Genomic DNA, 20,348 nt, shown 5'->3' on the forward strand with positions numbered 1-20,348 from the left:
TCAGGAGCTTTCCCAAGCAACTGACATTGCTGGAGAGGGAGGGAGGTAAGCATCATCCTTATCTACAGGTGAGAATCCGGTAGGCTTACTGTGTGGAAGAAGAAGCAAGGCCAGGCTGGATGTGGCTCTGGGCAGCCTGGTCTGCTGGTTGGCGACCCTGCACATAGCAGGGGGTGGAACTGGACGAGCACTGTGGTCCTTTTCAGCCCAGGCCATTCTATGATTCTATGAACTTGCATTAAGTCCCTTAAAACCTTAATAAGAGCTTTCCCCTCCACTTACTTCTCCAGCTCCAGCTGGGTCTTGAGCTTCTTCTTTGCTCCCATGGTGAGGGATTCAAACTTATTCAGATCTTCCTCCGTTAGACTCAGGAACTTGTAAAGAGAAAACACGGGGGGAGTTTTACAGCCTTCAATGCTCTCATTTACATTTTCAGTCAAGATGCATTCTCAAAGGTAACTTTAAAGTCGTTTTTTAACATATGTTAATTCAAAGAAACTCAAATCTGGTCTTATTATAGAGTCAGTGTCAAATAGAAGTGTGGGGGCCTTGCATGAAAGAACTGCTGTAGATTAAATTTAGCTAGGTGTGTGCTTATATTGACTATTCACAATAAAGACAAAGTGATCTCTGTAATTACGAAAATAGAACTCTGTGCTATAAATGAGTTTCAGGATCGGGTTCTTGTAAAGAAAACCACTCCAGCTTTCCTGGTTACGTCATTTAATGCAGAAATCAACGAGCTGTCATCCCAGCAGTTGGCTTGAAAACACACTCTGCCATTAAATTGTACAGTGAAATATACAGAACGTAAACACGATAGTAAAATATTTATAAGACAGTTAAAATTAAAGCCCATGAAGCATGCACAGTTCCACACGCTTACTTTTAAAACAGGAAAATGCCAGCACATCAGAATATGCACAGCTTTGTTTCTTTATTAAAGGAAAAATCCATGGTTTATTTTCCTCTCATGACAAAGAACATCAAACCAGAAGACTCTGCTAGCAGCTCAACATGTGCCCCGTGTATAACCATCACAAACTCTCCTCCTTCAGACCTGACTCAACCAAAGCCCTTCGTCCACCGGAGGGCGTTCGAAGCTAAAATACAGCAACAGGACATGGAATTCATTTAACAGCTCCACAGATGGAGCTGGAGAAATGCTGTAGAAGTGCTGACATCTATTCAGTTAAAACGCAGCATGCATCACTATTATTTGTCTGCATGCTGATTGGAAAAGTCCCTGTGATTCTATTTTGACAAAAAGGGATAACCAAATATTCTGGGGAGGAAAATCAATCAGGAAGCAGAAACAAAAAAATATATATATCCCACAGATGTGAGTTATTGCACATGAAAGGGATGACCAGGGGGCCAAAGCACAGCTCTCAAGTCAGCATGCAATCGGATCTCTAAGCATTTGGTAAGGAATCTGAAGCAGCAGCTGCCTCACAGCCCTGGCCTGGGCACAAGGCAATTGAAAATAAGAAGGCTGGACGGGGCTATGAGCAACCTGGCTTAGCGGGAGGCGTCCCTGCCTACAGCAGGGGGGTTGGAACCAGAGGATCTTAAAGGTCTCTTCCAACCCGAACCATTCTATGACTCTAAGAAGGAGGATTTCATCAAAATATGACTGCTGAACCAGTGACTGCCACAATTCTAAACACAGATGTGTGCAACTCCTTCCTCTGCACACTCCATTCCCAACTCGGCGCACTGCCCTACCTTCTCCATGGTGAGCTGCTTGAAGACAGGATAGTATTTGTGCAACCGCAGTTTCCTGAGCCAGTCTAAGATCCCATTTTGCTCCTGTGTCTGAGGGGTCTGTGGGCTGGAAGACATCAACATGGGCGATGCAGCATCCATCTGGTTGCGGTAGGCCAGGGAGGAACCGGTGCCTCCTGAATGGGAGCAGTGGGGCAGCGCGACGGGAGCAGCAGCCGAGTGCTGGACGTGGTTCTGAGAAGACTGAATGCCTGCCACTCCACATATAGGCCTGCAAAACAGAACAAGGTTTGAGTTAGCACACCGAATCTATGTCACGTTGAGTTCTGCCACTGCGGCGATGTCAATGTGCCACCTGTGGGATTGCTGGGGGAACCTGCACTGTTTGACCCAACTTACATGTTTGTGTCTGTGCTGCTCAACAGCACAATGAAACAGTACAGCTTGGGGTAAATACACTGTAACTTAAGAAGAGATTTCATAGAATCACAGAGTAGAATCACAGAATGGCTTGGGTTGGAAGGGACCTCAAGGATCATGAAGCTCCAACCTCCCTGCCTCAGGCAGGACCATCAACCTCCATATCTAATACCAGCCCAGGCTGCCCAGGGCCCCATCCAACCTGGCTTTGAAGACCTCCAGGGATGGATGGGGCATCCACAGCCTCTCTGGGCCCTCTCTGTGAGGTTGTTTTTTATATTAAAAAAAAAAACAAGGCTTAGTGAAAATGGCCATATTAAAAATTGCCCCGGTGTAATTTGTGGAACTGATAGTTTTTGTACACGTGGAAGTGGTAAAATAACCCACAATGTTGGCTCCTTGAAGTGTTCTGCAGGGAAAACGAAAACTGTCTCTTCAGAGAAAGGTTAGGGCTCTGTGTTTAAATCCTAGCAAAAGGCAAGAGTATCTCCTCCCTTCTTTTTCCAAGACTGACTGAGGTCACTTTTTTCCTTCCTCCCACTGGAAGGAAAACTGCAGTACAAGGAAACATTTAAACATGCTGCAGAGACGTGTTTTCTAGAGGCACTTCAGAAATGAACAGATGACAACATTAGAAATGCTAGTACCTTACCTACACTATCTGTTTTGGGCAGATCACACACTAAAGATAGAACCCGTTGCATTTTTCTCTTCCTTACAATTGAATATGAAAGTATAGATTCAAATACATCTCCCAGGGAAGACAGACAGCTGTCTACAGAATGGGGTTTTACAACCACAAGAGATACAAACAAAATAAACACTTCACCTTCCAGATGTTCCCAGCGTAGTTCCTACTTTATAAAGGGAGGGGTTGCCAGGATCTGAAAACGAGGAACGGAAGTTAGAAATAGTATTGGGTTAAAAAAACGCATATTGGTTAAAAGTTAAGTGATTTAAAACTTCATTTAAACTTACTTGAACTCTGAAGTTGCTGTGAAGGGGATGAAGTGCTGAAGAACTTTCTAACGTGGTCGTTTTTCACCACGTGGGAAGGCAATGGTGCCAAATACCTGCAGGTTCATCAGAAACAAACAGAACTCCTATTTGGCTGTCACTCAGTTACAGCTGTCTGCCCAATGGTGATGGTAAACCCTACAGGATGCCTTGAAAGTGACACTAAGAAACATAAAACCCTTTCAAATTAACAACACGGTGAAATTCTCAGCCAAAGGAGACTGAAACACAATTACTCTTATCATTATGACTTCTTAACCTCATGTTACTGCTTTGTGTTTCTTTCACTCTGATAAATGTTTCAGTCAAAGATGGAGAACTCAGGACTGCATCCGACTTCAGGGGAGAAGGTAAAGCAGTCTCCTAAAACTCTGTAACTGCAGCACCTTCAATCAGCAGCAGCAGACTCCTCAGTGTCACACAAGCTTAACTCTGTTTTGTCAAACCAAATCTTCTGTAGATCTGAAGATGTATAAATAGTCATCAAAACAGAAATCGTTTTGACCGTATCTTTGTAATGGTCGTTTTTCAGGTCTGTGAGTAATGCATGAATGCAGCTACACACATGGATGTGCTTTCTGCCCTGAAAACCCCCAGTATGATTCTGGATTTGTCAGATAATAGCACACAGTGAAACAGTTATTTCCCTCTTCCAAAGATACAGCCGTTGCTGTGTGAACACAGATTGCTGCTCTATTAACCTAGATTTGTGGAGACTGTTGCTAGCTAAACAGCAGCAGCAGCAACAGCAACATGCTTTCTCTCTTACCCTACCGAATTCCTGTCGGTGTGCTGTGATTCTTGAAACAGAGAGGACTGCTCGAAATGTTAATGCTGTTTGCCATGAAAAATAATCTAGGCATGCACCTGCTGGCTCTGGCTATGGAAAAACAGCCACTGTGGCTCTGTCAGTGGTGGACTTCAGTCTTGACTTTGGGAAAACAGAGTTTAGAGGATGCTAGAGTTAAGGATCAAAGCAAAGCAAAGCAAAGCAAAGCAAAGCAGCATACCTAAGGTCCGATTCCAGGTCCATGTGGTTCCGTTCTAGGTAAAATGAATCTGGACCAGCTAGGCAAGGAATGAATTTCTCCAAGTTTTCTTCTGGATACAGCTGAGACAGCTGGAGGTGGAGGATTACAAACAGGAATTGAAAAGAAGACTCATTACTCATACGCAATTCAGGGCATGGTGAACCGTAAGTTGAACATTTTAAGGAATTCAGTCTCTCTCTTATCTCAGAAAGGTCACTGAATGACATTACATGAACGGACAACACATCTCACCCTCTTCAAAGGATGCCTTTACCTTGGAAATAAACTCAGTCACTTCCACAGAAGATTTAGTTACCAACGTCACCGAAGAATCAGACCACAGGACCTGCAGATACAAAACACACCCAGCTCAGCAGGAGCACCAAGGGGTTTCACTCTGGTTTCAAAAACTCACTCACAGGTACCAAATGACTCCCACGGACTGCAAGAAACACTGTAATGTGTGACATCAAGAAAGAAAAGCTTTCTGTGCCCAAGTAACTCTTAGTCAGCCCTCCCTGCAGCCCGGCTCTGCCTGTTATTGTACTTAACAGGCACTGTGCATTCTTAAAAAAGCACTTCATGGTTTACACAGCCACGGCATGCTGCAGACATCCAGCACAGAGAGGCAGACTGCTAACGAATGGAAACCTTTTTCCTCCTTATTGTTAAAGAAAACAGCTGGTTTGCAGAGCGTGATGTGCAATACCAACAACTCATCACAGCCCACGAGTGCCCGTTTATAATTAATCAGCTCCACGCGCCGTGCAGAGATGGCAGTGAACCACTCCAACTGCCCCAAACCCCAAAACTGCCCCATGAGATGAGGAGTTGAGGTTGCTGCTATCCCCACTAGACCCCACCATCTTGTACATGCCCTAGAAAAGGGAATGGCTCACTATCTCTTCCTGTACGCCTTCTGCATTAAGTCATTCCATTCTCACATATGGAGGTATTTATGGGTTGGTGGACGGTTAGTTAAACCGGGCCAGAAGTTGGGGGGTTTTGGCACAGAGAGGCTCGGATGCTGGCTTGCAGTGTTAGCAAATGGCAGGTCCCTTCTACTCAACGTGCCTGGCACTGGGGGAACCTTCAGCAGGGAAGAAGTTGGGTTTGTGGGGTTTCCAACCAGGAAGCCATCCTCTCACATGACACCAGTTTCAATGACAACTGAAAACATACACACAGTTTTTTCCAGCCGTCTGAAGGCAGCCAAAGTGAGGGGAGAGGATTTCAAAACAGATGACATAATGGAGGAATTTCCTCTCGGCAGAGCTGCTACACAGACAAGGAAGGGGGGAAAAAAGAGGAGAAGAAAGAAAACAGGCAGTTTTTGGTCTTAAAAAACCTTTTCTTTCTTCCTTCCCTTTTTACATTTTGTAATAAATTATCACCTTTTGGGGACTCGTGAGAAGCTTCAGCCTTCTCTTTCTTTCTAGTTTTGCAATGATCTGACATTTCAAGGCCAGGCTGGATGTGGCTCTGGGCAGCCTGGTCTGCTGGTTGGTGACCCTGCACATAGCAGGGGGGTTGAAACTCGATGATCACTGTGGTCCTTTTCAACCCAGGCCATTCTATGACTCTATGATTTGCTATGGCATACGCTTTGCTAACATGTTATCATCCTCAGTACTTATAAAACAATAGCATGAACCATAAATCTGGGGAAAACAGCAATGCCACACTGAGAACTGCTCTATCTATTGATCAGCTCTTCCCAAGCTGCCAAACTAAACATTTCACCGTGAGGTTTCTAACCAAGCAAGCAGCAATTTATGAGCTCAGCTCAACGATGGGCTGTTCTTTTAGTTATAAGCTGTGAAGTGAAATGTTTTCACCGATAAAAGTAATTTTATTGTATTTATGGAAGAATTTATACTAGGAAAAGATGCTTCACAAGAGGCTCGTAAGTATACTGGAGTTCAGATGATGGCATAGCTCATTAGGATTTAAGAAAACGTCCATAACTTTTCTCTTATTGATGATATTTCGAACCATGATATAGAATCACAGAATGGCCTGGGTTAAAAAGGACCACAGTGATCATCTGGTTCTACGTGCAGGGTCACCAACCACCAGACCAGGCTGCCCAGAGCCACATCCAGCCTGCATGACATGCAGAGGTTAATGCTGCCTGCATCACAAGATGTCGGGTGGCAGTTGTAAAGAAAACCTTTTCTTCTTTAGTACAAGCGGTAGATAATTGAAATTCTCCTGTCCGTTCACTTTCAGGGTTTCCTTTTCTCACCAACTCTTTGGCTTCGCTGCCTCATTAAGTAAACCAGAGACATTTTCTGGGCTCTGCATTCTGAGCATTGGAATACGCCGTTCGAACTGGACGGGAGAAAGGCACTCTGCCATTCCTCTCGCCGGCTCCAGCATCCATCCCTGCTGGTAACGCTGAACGAAACCCCACGTCAGCAGAACCGTGAGCGCTGAGCCTCCAAACTGGGCATCCAATTGGGGCAGCCCCCTCCCAGCAGCCTGTGGCTAACCACCCTCCTGCCAGCGGAACTGTTCTCATTTCCACTCTGTCTGGCTTCAATTTGCAGTCAACAGTTCCTGTTATGCTTTTTTTTCCTGCCATTCTAGCGACTGCTTCACCAAACAAATATTTCCTAGGATGCTCGAGTCATCTTGCAGCTTGAAGTCTCCCACTGCATGGCATTTTCCCCAAGCCCTGAGTAATTTCCACAGCTATTTTCTGTACTCTTCAGCTCCCTTTTAAAACCAGCAATGCCAGAACCATATGCCACAGTCTCACACTCCCTCACTGCTGAATACAGACATAAACGACCATAAATACAGCGATAAATGACCGTTCTGATCCTTTCCCATACACAGTGCTGCCCTAAGAGTCTAAATTCACATTTGTCCACATTAAGCCTCAAATTCTTTTTAACTACTGCATTCCATCCATAGATACAATTTCCTGCAATTGTGGCGTGACTCTTTTCCCCATAAACACCCACTTTGCCACGACTCGCTGTGCTAGAACGATTTATCTTTGTGCCCGTGTCCCACTTAGCAGACAATCCCTGCATCATCTCCATACGTTAATCAACAGCAATGTAGGCCTACTTACAAACCATTGATTTTAAAGAACGACTAACATCTATCCCCAGGGAGCTCTGAGACCAATTCCTGGCACCTAACAATGCCGGCACGTTTCCTTAACTCCTTCTTAGGTACTATCCTGCCTTCTTTAAAGGAAAATACCAGCCCAGCACCACCACTTACCTCAAAGGAATATTCAACGTTTCTTTCGTTCTTCTTGTGTGCCAGTCCCTTTAGTTCCACTTTTTCGACACTCACTGTGAGAAAGCAAAGAGATAAGAGGAATGAGGAGGGTGTTCCTAAATGCATGCAAAAGGGATTACTCCTTTGCTCAGTGTGTGCCTGATGGCCATCAGCAGCAGGAGCACCTTGCCATGCTTGGTGGGTGGGGAAGGGGATTCAGAAGAATGGAAAGGCTTCATCCCAACCATCCCTGGGCAAGAGGCTAAATGCAAAGTTCTATGTTTCTTCCTGGCCTTACCGTGGCACCCACTGGCATAGTAAGAACACTACACAAGCACACCAGGTCTACGGCTAGCAAAAACCTCCACCTCTTTGGGGTGTGCTTCTGGGACCACTGCCTCCATCTCCATTGGTGATCTGCAGCCTTCAAGGACGCAATCCGACACATCAGGCAGTCGAAATCCCACTCTCATTTCCCACATAGATCAGAAACCCCACCGTACCCCACCTTCACAATGACTATTTATTGACTTCCTATTTCTCCTGCAGTTCCTCCCACCTCTTGACTGCACCCATGGGGATACACAGAATTTCGTCCATAAAATGCCCGTTAGGGCTGGCTTATAAATTCAAAGGCAATTATACTAAAAGAAAGCCATCAGAATTTGAGCAGCACACAACAGAGGGATGCTCACAGAGCAGCTCAAACAAGCAAAACTCAGAGCCCTGATGTTTGGATTTTGGGGACCTGCACTTCGTGGGCACGGTGGCGATGGGCTGACAGTTGGACCAGATGATAGTGGTCTTTTCCAACCTTAATGATTCTACAATTCTCAACGTCTTTACACATTTTCAAGACTATCTGTATGTTATACCACCCTGATGCCTCCGGCAGAGGTGCATTTATCACATACATCCTTCTCATTCCTGCTAACACAAGCTGCATAGCAGAACAGGGGCACAGCCGAGTCCTGTAATGCTCCATCAGTCAACCTGCTGCATCAGCCCCACAGCTCCCATTCCCCACATCCAAAGCATCCTATCACCAGGATGGAGCCTGATTTTCCTCCACACAAAACCACCAGGACTTGAAGCCTTTATCTTTTCCATGTTAATGTTTTTTTTTTTTTTTTCTGTCATGCCCTGTCATTTAAAACCACTACAGCCTAGGATTTGGCTGTTTTACAGAACTCCTCTTGGAGTTGTATTTGTTTGCAGCCAACATTTTTAGAACTATTGAGTTTTCAATAGATCTGCAGATGTTTGTGCTAGCCATTAAAATACAGAATTAACGTTCCCTTTATGATCGTCAACCCTTCGTTCTCCATGCAGCTCCTAATTACAATACCATAAATCCCCAGGCTTTCTGCTTCCTATCTCTTATCCTTGGAGCAGAGACGTGCTCCATTTCAAGCCTTCAGAGCACTCCTCTGCAATGTTCTGAAATGTCCTCAGTGCCACCACGCTGCACGCTGAGCACCATAGGAAGAGCCCATCTGCATGCCAGATCTCAGCAAGCTATTCAACAGCATGGAGAGCGAAGCACGCACACGGTTCAGAGGTTTTCCTGACAGTTTAAGAAAAGAAGTGTACCTCAGCATACTTATTGAAGAGAATTCAGGACGCCCTTAATTGTGATCACAGTTGAAATGCAGCAAATACTGATTGGAATACGTACTTGAGGATCAGAAATGGAAAGAACTGGTGGGATGGATGTCGTGCAGGGTATCACCATGCTGTGGGTGACACAGCTCAGTGAGGAGCAAATAGGTAACTTGTGCAGGCCAGGGCCAGCTGCAGCAACACTGCTACCTAAGCAACACAGGATTAACCTATGAATATGAAATAGAGCTATTTCTGTTCTTAATTCTGCTGTACTATGCGGGTTAATAACCAACTTAAATCTACACGCGAATATTGTGCTGACAGTTAAATGACCTTTCCAGGCTAAAGATCCAGTCTGAGCTTACCTGGCCAATATAACCTGCTGCAGGGAGTTTATCCTCTGGAAAATGATTGCCAAGTGAACCATTAGGTATATGGCTCTGCACTGACCACAGTGATCCTGCACCAAATCTTTTAAGATCAAGTCTGCTCTACAGCATGAATGAAGTTCATTGGCCCTAGAAACAGCTTACAGCTCCACAATTATCCTGATAATTCCTAATGAGATGTAAAGTGACTCTATTTCTGCAATCAAGTTTTCTAAGATGTTTATTGGGGGAAGGGTTTGCTTTACTTTATTTGCTGCTTTCCTTTAAACACAAATGAGAAGTCTTCATGTAGTTATTGACTCTATGCATCTGCATCAAGTATGGAAGCTCGCCTTTGAAACACTATCAGACAGAGGTCAAAGCAAATATTGCTACATGATTAAATCCACATCCTTTACAGTCTGTTATAATACAATAGAGATCACATTCCAAGATGTCCTGCCAGCGTAGCTGTTAGCAGGCAGTAAGATCAGGCAGCAGCTTCCATGTCACGAGTGCTTGTACTGTGGTCACAGAACTTGAAGCCCAGGACACAAGGAGAAGCTCCATCTCCATCCTCCAGTTTCTATCCCGATATACCCTCTAAGACAAAGCCCTCTCTGCCACTATCTCACATCAACAGTGGTGTTTCCAGAATCCTGTGCATTTGCTCACTGCTGTATGGCACTGAGCATCAGTGCTAACAGAGCAGCCACAGCAGCAGCACACTGGAATCCTGGAGCGCAGCATTTTGGCGTGTTTTGCTTTACATTCCAAAGCAGCCTCCAAGGGAAGCACACTGTCCTCCCCCCCAGCTTTGCTCAGCCAACCCAGATCTGCCAGCTGGAGGCTCCTCTGCCCATACAGTCTCCTCCTTTCCTTCCCTTACGTTCCAGGGCAACTTGCAGCTTTAGGTCTCCATACTCCACCAGTTCTCAGGCTCTTAGTGTAGGCTTACGTGCATGTGTATAGAAAGCTGATGTAAGAAAACAGACAAAAGGAGTTAAATTAGAGGCCACTCCATAAACAAGGCTCAACTTGGATCTTAGTGGAAGCTTCTCTAATGGTATGATTTCAAAGCCATCTTCCTTCCTTCTTGTATGGTGCCTTTTTCCTTCTATTTCAAATGCTCCAGGTGAAACGGATTCAGCAAGTTGAAGCCACTTTAGTTAACTCTGTTCTAGCCTAAGATCTTTACCCGTTGGGCTGCTGTTCAGTGCATTTGTCATCTGATTGGTTCAACATTCCTGTGAAGGTAAAAAGCCACACAGCTCCTTCCTGCTCCTGACAAGGTGTGAAACCCTCTGGCCTTTGTGACAGGTCCCCCATCAGCCTCTGCCTCTGCACGAAGGGACCTTGGACCTTCTCCTCCCTGACATCAGCAGCCACACCAAGTGATGCATGCCTCAGGATGAGCCAGCCACTCCTCGTGGGTCAAGGGCAGGGTGCAACACGCAGCTATATGATCAACAGAGGAAAAGATTCATTTCAGAAGGCACCTTCATATGGCCCTGCAGGTGTTGTATCTCTAACTTCTGGAGAAAGCCACTGTGAAGTGGTAGAAGGACTAATGGGATTCATGTCTCAATCCACATTAAGAACTTGTGTTCCTCTCCAAAGAGTCAGAAAACTTCAGGAGAACCACGTGTTGACTTACTTTTAATGTCACCCAGTACTTGAGCACCAACACCTGCTGCATGGAACTGAACCAAACACCCGCTCCATCCTTCAGCAGTGTGTCTCTATATCATTTGTACCAACGTTTTCCCTTTGGTTTCACAGACAGCTTCACAGAATGCTTCCTCCAGCAGCTTCCCTTGCCAGAAGGAAACATGCACAGGTCTGCAGGTTGTTTGGTACCACGTTGGATGAAAGCACAGGTGCTGCAAGGCAGCAGCACATTGCAGAGCTGTGTAACTGGGTTCAAGTGGAAGGTGTTGCAACTTCCAGCAAGCCTACCATGTCATCTGAAAGTGCTACTCCACCTGTGAACAGCTGTTTTCCTTCTCTTAGACCACTGAATGTGGCTCAGCTCATGTGGTGTGAAGATCAGTACTGTTCTCTGCAATACAGATGGTAAAAACGTGACTGTCAAGAGATTGGGCTGAGCCCAGGCAGCTCCTGACAGAAAGGAGAAGGGCTGCAACTTAAACAGGGGAAAAAGAAACAAACAAAACCCTATATTGTGTTATATGGGTGGCCAAGTGCAGAGCCCCAGCTGATGCTTCTACTTCTACAGATTTATTAATGAATAAATAAGGAAAGAAGCAAACAGCAATTGGATTTCTGCTGAATACATCCACCAAAGAGCAACCGGTAAAGTATTTCCACATCCTCGTTGGGACAGAAGTGGTAACCAGGAACACAACACTCTCTCATTCCATCTCTTTTTCTACAGGAAAGCAATGTCTCAAAAGCCAGGGTTACTCAATTACTGCTGTCCATTAGACATAAGGTAATCTCGAGTGACTCCACCAAATCTAAACCACAAAGCTTCCCCACCCAACTCAAACCCATCAGGATTTACACTCAAACACAGGCAAAAAAAAAAAAAAAAAAAAAACAATTACAGGAGAAAAATAATTAATCTGGTAGTTTCAAAACAATTACAAGGTGACAAATAGCAACTGCTCAGTGGAGTTGGAGCTGAGAAACTTCAAGCTTGAGAGGGAGTTCTGTCTGTGTTGTGCTTTCACATCTCATCTTTTGCAAAGCTTTTTATCTAAGCTGTGATGGAGAGTGAAGGAAGCAAGATGCACTCTCGCTCTCACGAGCCAATATATCCTCTTCTGCCATAAACATACAAGAGTGTTTCCTGACCACCTCACTGCATTGCATCTCACCAGCCTCCCACCTCTCAGCACTTACGTTATTCATTAAGTGCAATACTGGAGGCCCAGAGGGAATCTGCAGAGTTAAGCACCAGAATCCCAAAGCACAGTGAGAAATGGCTGCCCATTCATCTGGAAGCAGTGGGAACAGAGCTCAGTATCTCTGGTATTGATCAGCATCCTTCAGGTTGCTGAGAGCTTCATATCAGTACACCTGAGGACCTCAGACTGGATCAGACTCATGTATTTCCTACAGCCCCTTCCAGGGAGTCACAGTACCACAATACTCTCAACAGTTTTGCCATGAAAGCCAAGAAAAAGCCTGTGTCCCTGAGGCCTCACATCCACAAACCTGAGCTGAACTTCCAGCCCAGGCCCAGCAGGCGCTGAACCACCAGGCACCAACAGGGCAACCCAGAAAGCATTCTGCTTGGGCTTCCTTCTGCCCAACAGCCAGCAACAGCACACCTTGGAGTCTTTCATGACACATTAACTATTCTTTGTAAGGTATCCAAGGTGTGTCAAAATACTGACAGGGCAGAGTACAAACAATAACTAGAGATGCCTTAGGAGTGCCTGTCCTTACAGATACTCTGCTTTCTGCACACAAAGAGGCTGGCTGTGTGTTACACCCTTGACATGCAAATGTATTAAACAATTAAGAAGTGTCAGAGTTGAGTTTAGCCTAAGTGACAAGCACACATACAGCTACGAGCTCATCTATTTATAGCTGTTCCAGAGGGGAGAACTGCTCCATTCGAGAGCACTGAGAGCTGGGGTGAGTATTCTTTAGAAGAGAAGGAAGATGGATAAGGAAATGCTTCTTTCTGAAGAACGGTCTTGTTTTACTATTTCTAGTTTCTTGTTTTACTCTTTCTAGAAAAAAATATCAAATCTGGATGGGGATGAAGCAGCTCTCCCTGCAGTTAACTACGGTGGCTTGTCATGTATGAAGGACCTGTTGTTACTGCATTAGCAAAGAGGGAAACAGGGCATCGCATCCTCTGAACACATAAGAGGGTGATTTAGGGAGAGGTCAACCCGTTCTCACATAGTTCAGTGGTTATAGACTAAGAAAACCGTCAAGAGATAATCACTTAAGTGATCCCAAAGCCTTTATGCAAATATAAAGCCACTTTTTTTGCCAAGAAAGGTAGAAACTGAGCCGTAAGTTACATGGAATTTATGTACTCTCCCCCCAAAAGAAGCACAAAGTTGTGGCTGGTACCAAAATGCAGTAAGGTCTTTCTTTGTTCTCCCTGTGTTAGGGATCTGTAAACCACCGTGAGGTCTGAGCTGTGCAGGAAATCACACTGTGCCAGCAGAAGATTTGCACATTTGCAGTATCACTGACACTTAGCAACAACCACAGCAACACAAACACTGCTGAAACCCTCTTGAGAGTTCTCAGGTAAATGTGTCACTCTATTTGAAGGCTTTTCCTGGTTATCATTAACTGGGAGAACTACTTCAGCAGATAAACACAATACTTCCTTCAAGTGGAGTTTGGGATAAACAGTTTCATCAAGAGCATTTTATCTAAGCCATCACACAGCAAGCTGATGAGCATGAAGTGGCAACAGACATCCCTTGCTCACTTCATCTGATGATGTCTTGTGAACCTGTGCTCATTTCTTATCAGGACAAGCAGATATAAAGACCTCATTCTCCCCAGAGCAGCAGGAACAGGCCTAGTTGGGATGATCTGAGTTTAAGGACTCCAAACAGAGTCGTCAGCACTCAGCACCGGGGTAGGCTTTGCTCTAATCGTGGTCCCCACTGGAAAGGAAACTCAGAACCATGCAAAAATAGGCAGGGAGTGATTGGAAATCAAAGCTTCATCAACAGAACAAAGTTTGTTAGCAGCAGCACCCATGTCACACAGGGGGCGTCAGAGGAAGAGGTGCCCTTGGAACTGGAAGGAACAAGGGATCTTCCAACATAGAGAGCAACTGAAATCAAAAGCAACGCGTTGAATTCAAGCGAGGAGTTACTTTGCAGGCTGATGACTGCGAGCTGCAGAGCTCCACAGGAAATAATCACACAGCTTTTTTAGAAATCAAGAACATGAGCTTACACTTGGCAGCGCCGAGGAAACGTACTGCACTGGGACTGCACAGCTCACCCCTGACCAGTAGTTTTCATCTGCCTGCTATTTCCTCAGTTGGGCTTATCCAACTCGCCAACAAAGTGACCTTATGTCCTCCAAAAAGGGGGAGAGATGAATTAAAAATAAGTCTGTGCATCTTAGCTTTTAGAATTGTAGTTCAATTTGTGCATTGTTTTGGGGAAGGCTGAATGGTACCGTCAGCACTTCAGCCAACCACAAAAGCCAGTCAACCTAAAGAACTCTTTCGTAACTTCATCGCATTCAAAGGCTTAAACAAAACAAAACGCTGTCTGCGCCGCAGCCTGGAGAGGACTTCCATCTGGACAGGAAGACACAAAGCCCAGAAGAATCAGTCAGCTGCTTTCAAAAGCAAGATACAGCCTCAAACACCAATCTGAAGGCTTTTCTTACCAAGCATTTTGGGCCAAACGTACTCACTTTTGCCTTCACGCCACTCAACTGCCTTCCACAGCACTGAATAGACACCACTGCCTTACAAGTGGCCTTTCTTCTTTTCTAACGCCAGATAAAGCTTCTATGGAGTGAGTCAGGAAGGGCTGCTGTGCTGGACATACTTGTGTAACAGCTCTGCTGCAGTGCTAAGCCTGAACACCAATGCACGGCACTGGGCAGGTGCTGTTCCTTGAAACACACACTTAACCAAGGATCTGGTGTTGAACTATATACAATAATGCTCAGATCAGGACGAGAGCTACGCTGCAATGCCAAGGCAGGCTGCAAAAGCAATGTTAATTAAGGGCAATTTTGCAACAGGTAAAACATATACCATAACTCAGTTTTAATGAGCAGCTCTGAAAGCAAAGCTACGTCTCCTGATTGATGCAGCTATGTAGTTCAGCTGCTTCAAGTCTGGCCCCACGACTCGTCTTCCTTCTGTGATTTACTGAGAGCAGACAGAGGAACGTGCAGCTCATTCTGAGAAGAACATCTGCAAAAATGACCATGAGCACAAACACTGTTTGAAGGCAGCTTCGGTAACCACTAGCATATATCCTACCATAAGCAATTAAAATAAACAAGCTGTCCAGATCTAATTATGTCGTCCACCCTAGTAAAAATATCTCTGCAATCAAGAAACATGTTCAGCTTGGTATATAAATATTTTTACTTACTGGATAAATAATCTGCAGTTGTATCTTTAGTCTAGTTTTATCTGAGTGATTATTTTACTTACTGTTCCCAATAGATTGCTTTTAAACAAAATCTTGGCTTTGTTTCATAGTTTTTTAAGAGGAGTTTTACCCATCCTGGAGAAGCATCATACTGGTTCATTCTCCCCTAGAAAGGATTTTCTTCAGCTTCAGTGAGCCGAAGACAAGCCAGGGAGCATTTTGAATCTGAATGTTACATTCACCTATCAAACTGGAGGTGCAAAGTCTTTTTTGTTTTTCCCATGCAAAACATTTTTGGTAATGCAGACCCCTTTCCCTGCTCAGTTTTGTACCCAAGTACCAAAATCCGTGCTTCAGCAGATCCCAGACGTCACCGGGGAAACAGAAACAACACAGCCAAAGCCTGTGAAGTCCCTGTGCCTACATGGAACAGATACAGACTGAGCTTAGGAAGAGAAAGGAAAGCAGATGGGGAGAACCATGAGACATTCAGGTAGCCGGCATGGCTGGGAACCTTTTGGAGCTGGCATTTGCTTTCAAGTGTGGAGCAGTGCCCTAAAATACAGATAGACATATGGAGCGGGCCCAGCACAGCTCAGCCATTCAATCAACCCAAGACACCATCTGAGTGCAACTGAGCTAATGACAAACCTGTTTTGGGGGATGGAGAGAAGAGGAAATAAATCTTTTGTTGAAGAATATTATATTTTATATATATATATATATATATATATATATATATATATATATATAAGGGTTTTTTCCCCCCCCCTGCAGCACAGCTGAACACAGACTTTGTGGGCTGCAGCGTGTAACCATATATCCAACATAGACGGAGCGCAGTCAGTGAGCTCCCAGCAGCAGCTGCTCAGCCAGCATGCCCTGGCTTGAAGGGCAGCGTGGTGATAAAACAGCACTGAGATCAGATGGCTGCTGCTCCAACTCTGCCCAGGGATTTTGGCTGCGTGCACACTGCAGAAATGTGCATTTCTAACTCAGGCAAATACATGCAGCATATCTTATGTGAAACAGCTGTTCCACACCGGCACAGCTCAGTGCTCATGCACACAAGCACGTGCTCTCTTCTGCATTTCTGAAGGCAGCGTCAGCATCTTGAAGCTCATGACTAAGGCAGCGATGAGAAGAAAGCGTGAGCAGCATTTGGTATCAGCTTCAAATTTTTCCAATGAATTATAGTATGAAAACCTGACGGCAAAAAAATACCACAAGCACACTACGTACAAACATCAGACCCGGGGACTGATCTGGAATAGGCAAAGCCTTCAGTACAGACAGTCTTGCCAAGAACCACAAATGCATTCAAGTGCTCAGCGCAGGGAGAAACAAACCCTCCCCTGCACAGCCACCTTTGTGAGGGGCTCCTTTTGTTGGCAATTCCATCCTTGTACGATTTCAGGTCTCTGCTCTTAGGCTTTCATATTCTGCTTCCCTTTCACGCTTCTGTATGAAACATTGTTCCTTTGCTTTGGACCCCAGACAAGATTTGACCAGTGATTCAAAGAAACAGAATAAAGTTCTCATTCAGGGCTTAAGCTTATTTTGAGATACCATACAACTATTACACAATTGTTTCTGTAACACATCTATGAAGCAAATGCAAAAGGGAAGAGAAGACCAAAGCAGATTTCATTGGTATTTGCCAAGCCAGCGAGAACACATGGGAACTGAAAGAACAAGAAAACCCCAAGCCCTCAATCTCTAAAACCTCAACATCTTGAAGCTCTGACTCTCCACGCTGGCCGCTGTGTTCTCCCACGTGCAGTACGGTTTTGTCTCCTTCTGTACAGTTTATGGCTTAGCTGCCTGTTGTCCTTTGCAACAGCAGGATATGTAGCAAGCTCCTCAACTACTTCATAGCAGAAAAAGGAAGAAACACAAACTTGCAGCTCTCCAAGCCACTCATACCTGCATCATTCCTATGTCTTGCAGGTAATTTACTTACTACTCTTCCATAGGACTGCTTGTAAGAAGAACTCCGCACGCTTTGCAAGCATGGCAGCCCAACTGCATCTCTGCTTGAATGATGCACGTTGAATAATTCATCCACAGGAGCAGAAAACACAATAGAGAATCTTCCAAGGCACCATTGTGCGTTGTGCCATTTCCTTTCAGCTGTGTATATTAATGATGTAATTTTAGCAGGGCTACCCCCTTTGAGTTACTGTTAAAAATAGCATCTGCACCATCCACTGATGAAATGCATCCACTCCAGGCAGTGAAGTAATGCACTAAGTCCACTGTTTTTTTTCCAGGGAGATAAAAGAACAAGTCAGGAAGAAAATGAAGCATCAACCTTTTAGCTCAGTGCTTCCCCATATCTGAGAAAGCATGCTGACTTTAAGCAAAAGCACTGCTTTGAGTGGTTACAACCTGTGATTTCCCTGCAGGAAACAAGAAAAATGAAATCAGAAGTGAAATCTGGCAAAGCATCTCCACAGTGCCAAGGCTGACCATTTGCCTCCTCCACTCCTCGCGTGGCACAGAAACAGACACACCATAGGGATCAGAGCCACAGCTCCTCTCGTTCCAAGAACGCACCTTGCAGTGCTAGCACCATTGGGTGCTCAAGGGAAGTGAGCACACAGGCTCAGGATGCTCTGCCTCCTGGAAGTCGCCCCAATTTCCACCATCTGCAATCCCTACACAAGATGTTATTCTCAAGTTACCCCTCAGCATCCACCCCCAAATGACTCTAGATGCTGCCCTTACCCATTCAGCTGTCAAATCTCTTAATCCAGGCCTCGCTATCTGGCTCTGTCCTGGCATTTTGCAACAGATGCGCTTTAAGAAGATGTGCATTATGTCCGCATTAAACTGAAGAACTCAGCTTTCTTTAGACAACCCCAATGCACTTGATATCCCTTTGATTATTCTCAGCTTTGTTTCTATGGACAATCACCCGAATGTTAACATCACGGTCTTCGCATTTGGTTATCAGCAAAGGAAGATATGAGTTGGAGGCACATTTAAGAAAGGAATATTTAAGTGCTCGAGCAAACCAAAGGGGAGAACTTGTTTCTGCCCATAAAACACATCCAAAAGAACTTCTTGGATGAGGAAAATCCTGAACACTGTGACGAAGCCAAGCGATATCTCCCAGAGAGCTGTACAAGCACTAAGCCAGCCCTGATGTGGAGAAAGCACCACTCTAATTCAATGGTTAGGTAAACAAGACCAAGGAAAATCACCAGCAAAGCCAGATCTGCAGCACAAGGACTCACAGCTCTCGCACAGGATCCCCCAAAGCCACCAGCTCCTCCCGAGCCTGAGAGCCCCCCACTGCCTCCTGACCTATGAATCAGGGCTGGCATCAGCTGGTAGGCAAAGTGCAGAGCAGAGCACACTTAAAAAATAAATACTGCCAGTTTCCTCCCCCTCACTGCACATGGATGTCCTTCAGTCAGAATAATGAGCTACTATTTGCAAAAGGTCTCTCACCAGTCTAAGTATTATTCCATTTGCTGTTTCTTTTCTGTAGTTCCATCTGTTCCCTTCAAGCCAAGCACCGAACGTGAGAAATCATCATCACTTCCACTGAAATCAAGTGTTGTCATTTACAAAATAAGGTCACTTTCACATTAGAAAGAAGGGAAGCAGAGCAGAGAAATATTTGCAGTAATAGCAGGGAAGCAGAGAAAATTGCTGGCAAGGTAAACTGTTTTGTGAGATGTTCTCATCCTTCCTCTCCACCCGCCTCCTCATTCTCAAAGCAGACCAGTGCCACATGGGTGCTCTGTGCTGATGTACCCAGGAAGCACAGCAGGCTGTCCCCAGGAGCTGACTGCTATGGAGTGAGCTCTGCAACTCAGCCTCTGCTTCGAGGACACAGCATGGCTCTGTGTGCCTGCCTACATGAGGCAGAAAGCAACCAGTAAAACCTAGAGCATTGCTATTAAAAATGCAAACCTTAATGTTTTCTTTATTCCAAAGTCAGACCTCTAACCTTAACTGAACTCCAGCAGCAGAAGTGCAGGCTCCATGATTTATGCAGCACACAGGCTTCGAGACTTTCTTAATATGCAGTCATCTTCAGGCAATGAGGAAAATATGCAACATCAAAACATCTTGCTTTTTTTTTTCTCCTCTTTAAAGTACACTAATCCTTGGGTTTGATTGCTGGAATTAACTCCAAATAGTTGATGCTCACAGACTTGCGTATTAGAGACAGTAAGTCGGGTATGCAACGCCTTGTGTAATTGAACACTTCAATTTAACACTTAAACGACACTGCTGTGCTTTAGAAATAGAGCTTGTTCTGCTTCAGAGATCGAGTGAGCAGAGACGTACACAAACAGCTGAAAAATCACACACAGTTGGTACAGGGAGATTTTTCCTAAAGGATTACCATAGCCTAAATATTTCTTTAAGCCCTACCCGAACAGTGGTTGACCCAATATTGTGGGAGATGATGTATTCCCCTAAAAATAGCACAACCCAGCTACAGAACAGGGCGCTGTGAAGTCTGGACCTGAACCCAAAGCATCTCAAGGGTGAGCCTGAGTGAAACTAATTGGGTGGCAAATTAGAGGTTAGAGGCTGTGGGTTGCTTGCACCATGCACCTCTGCCAGCTTTCAGCTTTACCTCCCTGCAACCCGTACCTTACCTGAGGTCAGTGGAACTGCTGCCAACAAGTGTGTACTTCACATCCTAGCACTTATCCAGAACTAAATCAATACATTACTGAGATAAGCCTTCTCTCAAGTTTTCCCTCACGCCCACAGATTGTGGCTCCTTTTGTCCTTACAGTCACGTGCTGCCCTGTGGTTATTCCAGCCTGGGTCATGCTGAGGATCCACAGGATCCCTTATGGGGACTGAGAGCATAACTCCAATTGAGCCAGAAG

General features: G+C 45.0%; 1 protein-coding gene across 1 annotated transcript in view; it reads right to left on the reverse strand.

The window, feature by feature from the left end:
- Positions 1-20,348, reverse strand: part of ZCCHC14 (zinc finger CCHC-type containing 14) — a 44,541-nt gene that overhangs the window by 8,142 nt on the left and 16,051 nt on the right. Inside the window, exons 3-9 of the mRNA XM_015292651.4 lie at positions 7,437-7,510; positions 4,471-4,542; positions 4,176-4,285; positions 3,127-3,221; positions 2,978-3,032; positions 1,729-1,999; positions 283-374 (exon numbers count right to left, since the gene is read on the reverse strand). Of these exons, the coding sequence (XP_015148137.2) occupies positions 283-374; positions 1,729-1,999; positions 2,978-3,032; positions 3,127-3,221; positions 4,176-4,285; positions 4,471-4,542; positions 7,437-7,510 (769 nt within the window). The remainder of the gene's footprint in view (positions 1-282; positions 375-1,728; positions 2,000-2,977; positions 3,033-3,126; positions 3,222-4,175; positions 4,286-4,470; positions 4,543-7,436; positions 7,511-20,348) is intronic.

This window comes from Gallus gallus, chromosome 11, assembly GCF_016699485.2.
Source record: "Gallus gallus isolate bGalGal1 chromosome 11, bGalGal1.mat.broiler.GRCg7b, whole genome shotgun sequence".
Lineage (NCBI taxonomy): Eukaryota > Metazoa > Chordata > Aves > Galliformes > Phasianidae > Gallus > Gallus gallus.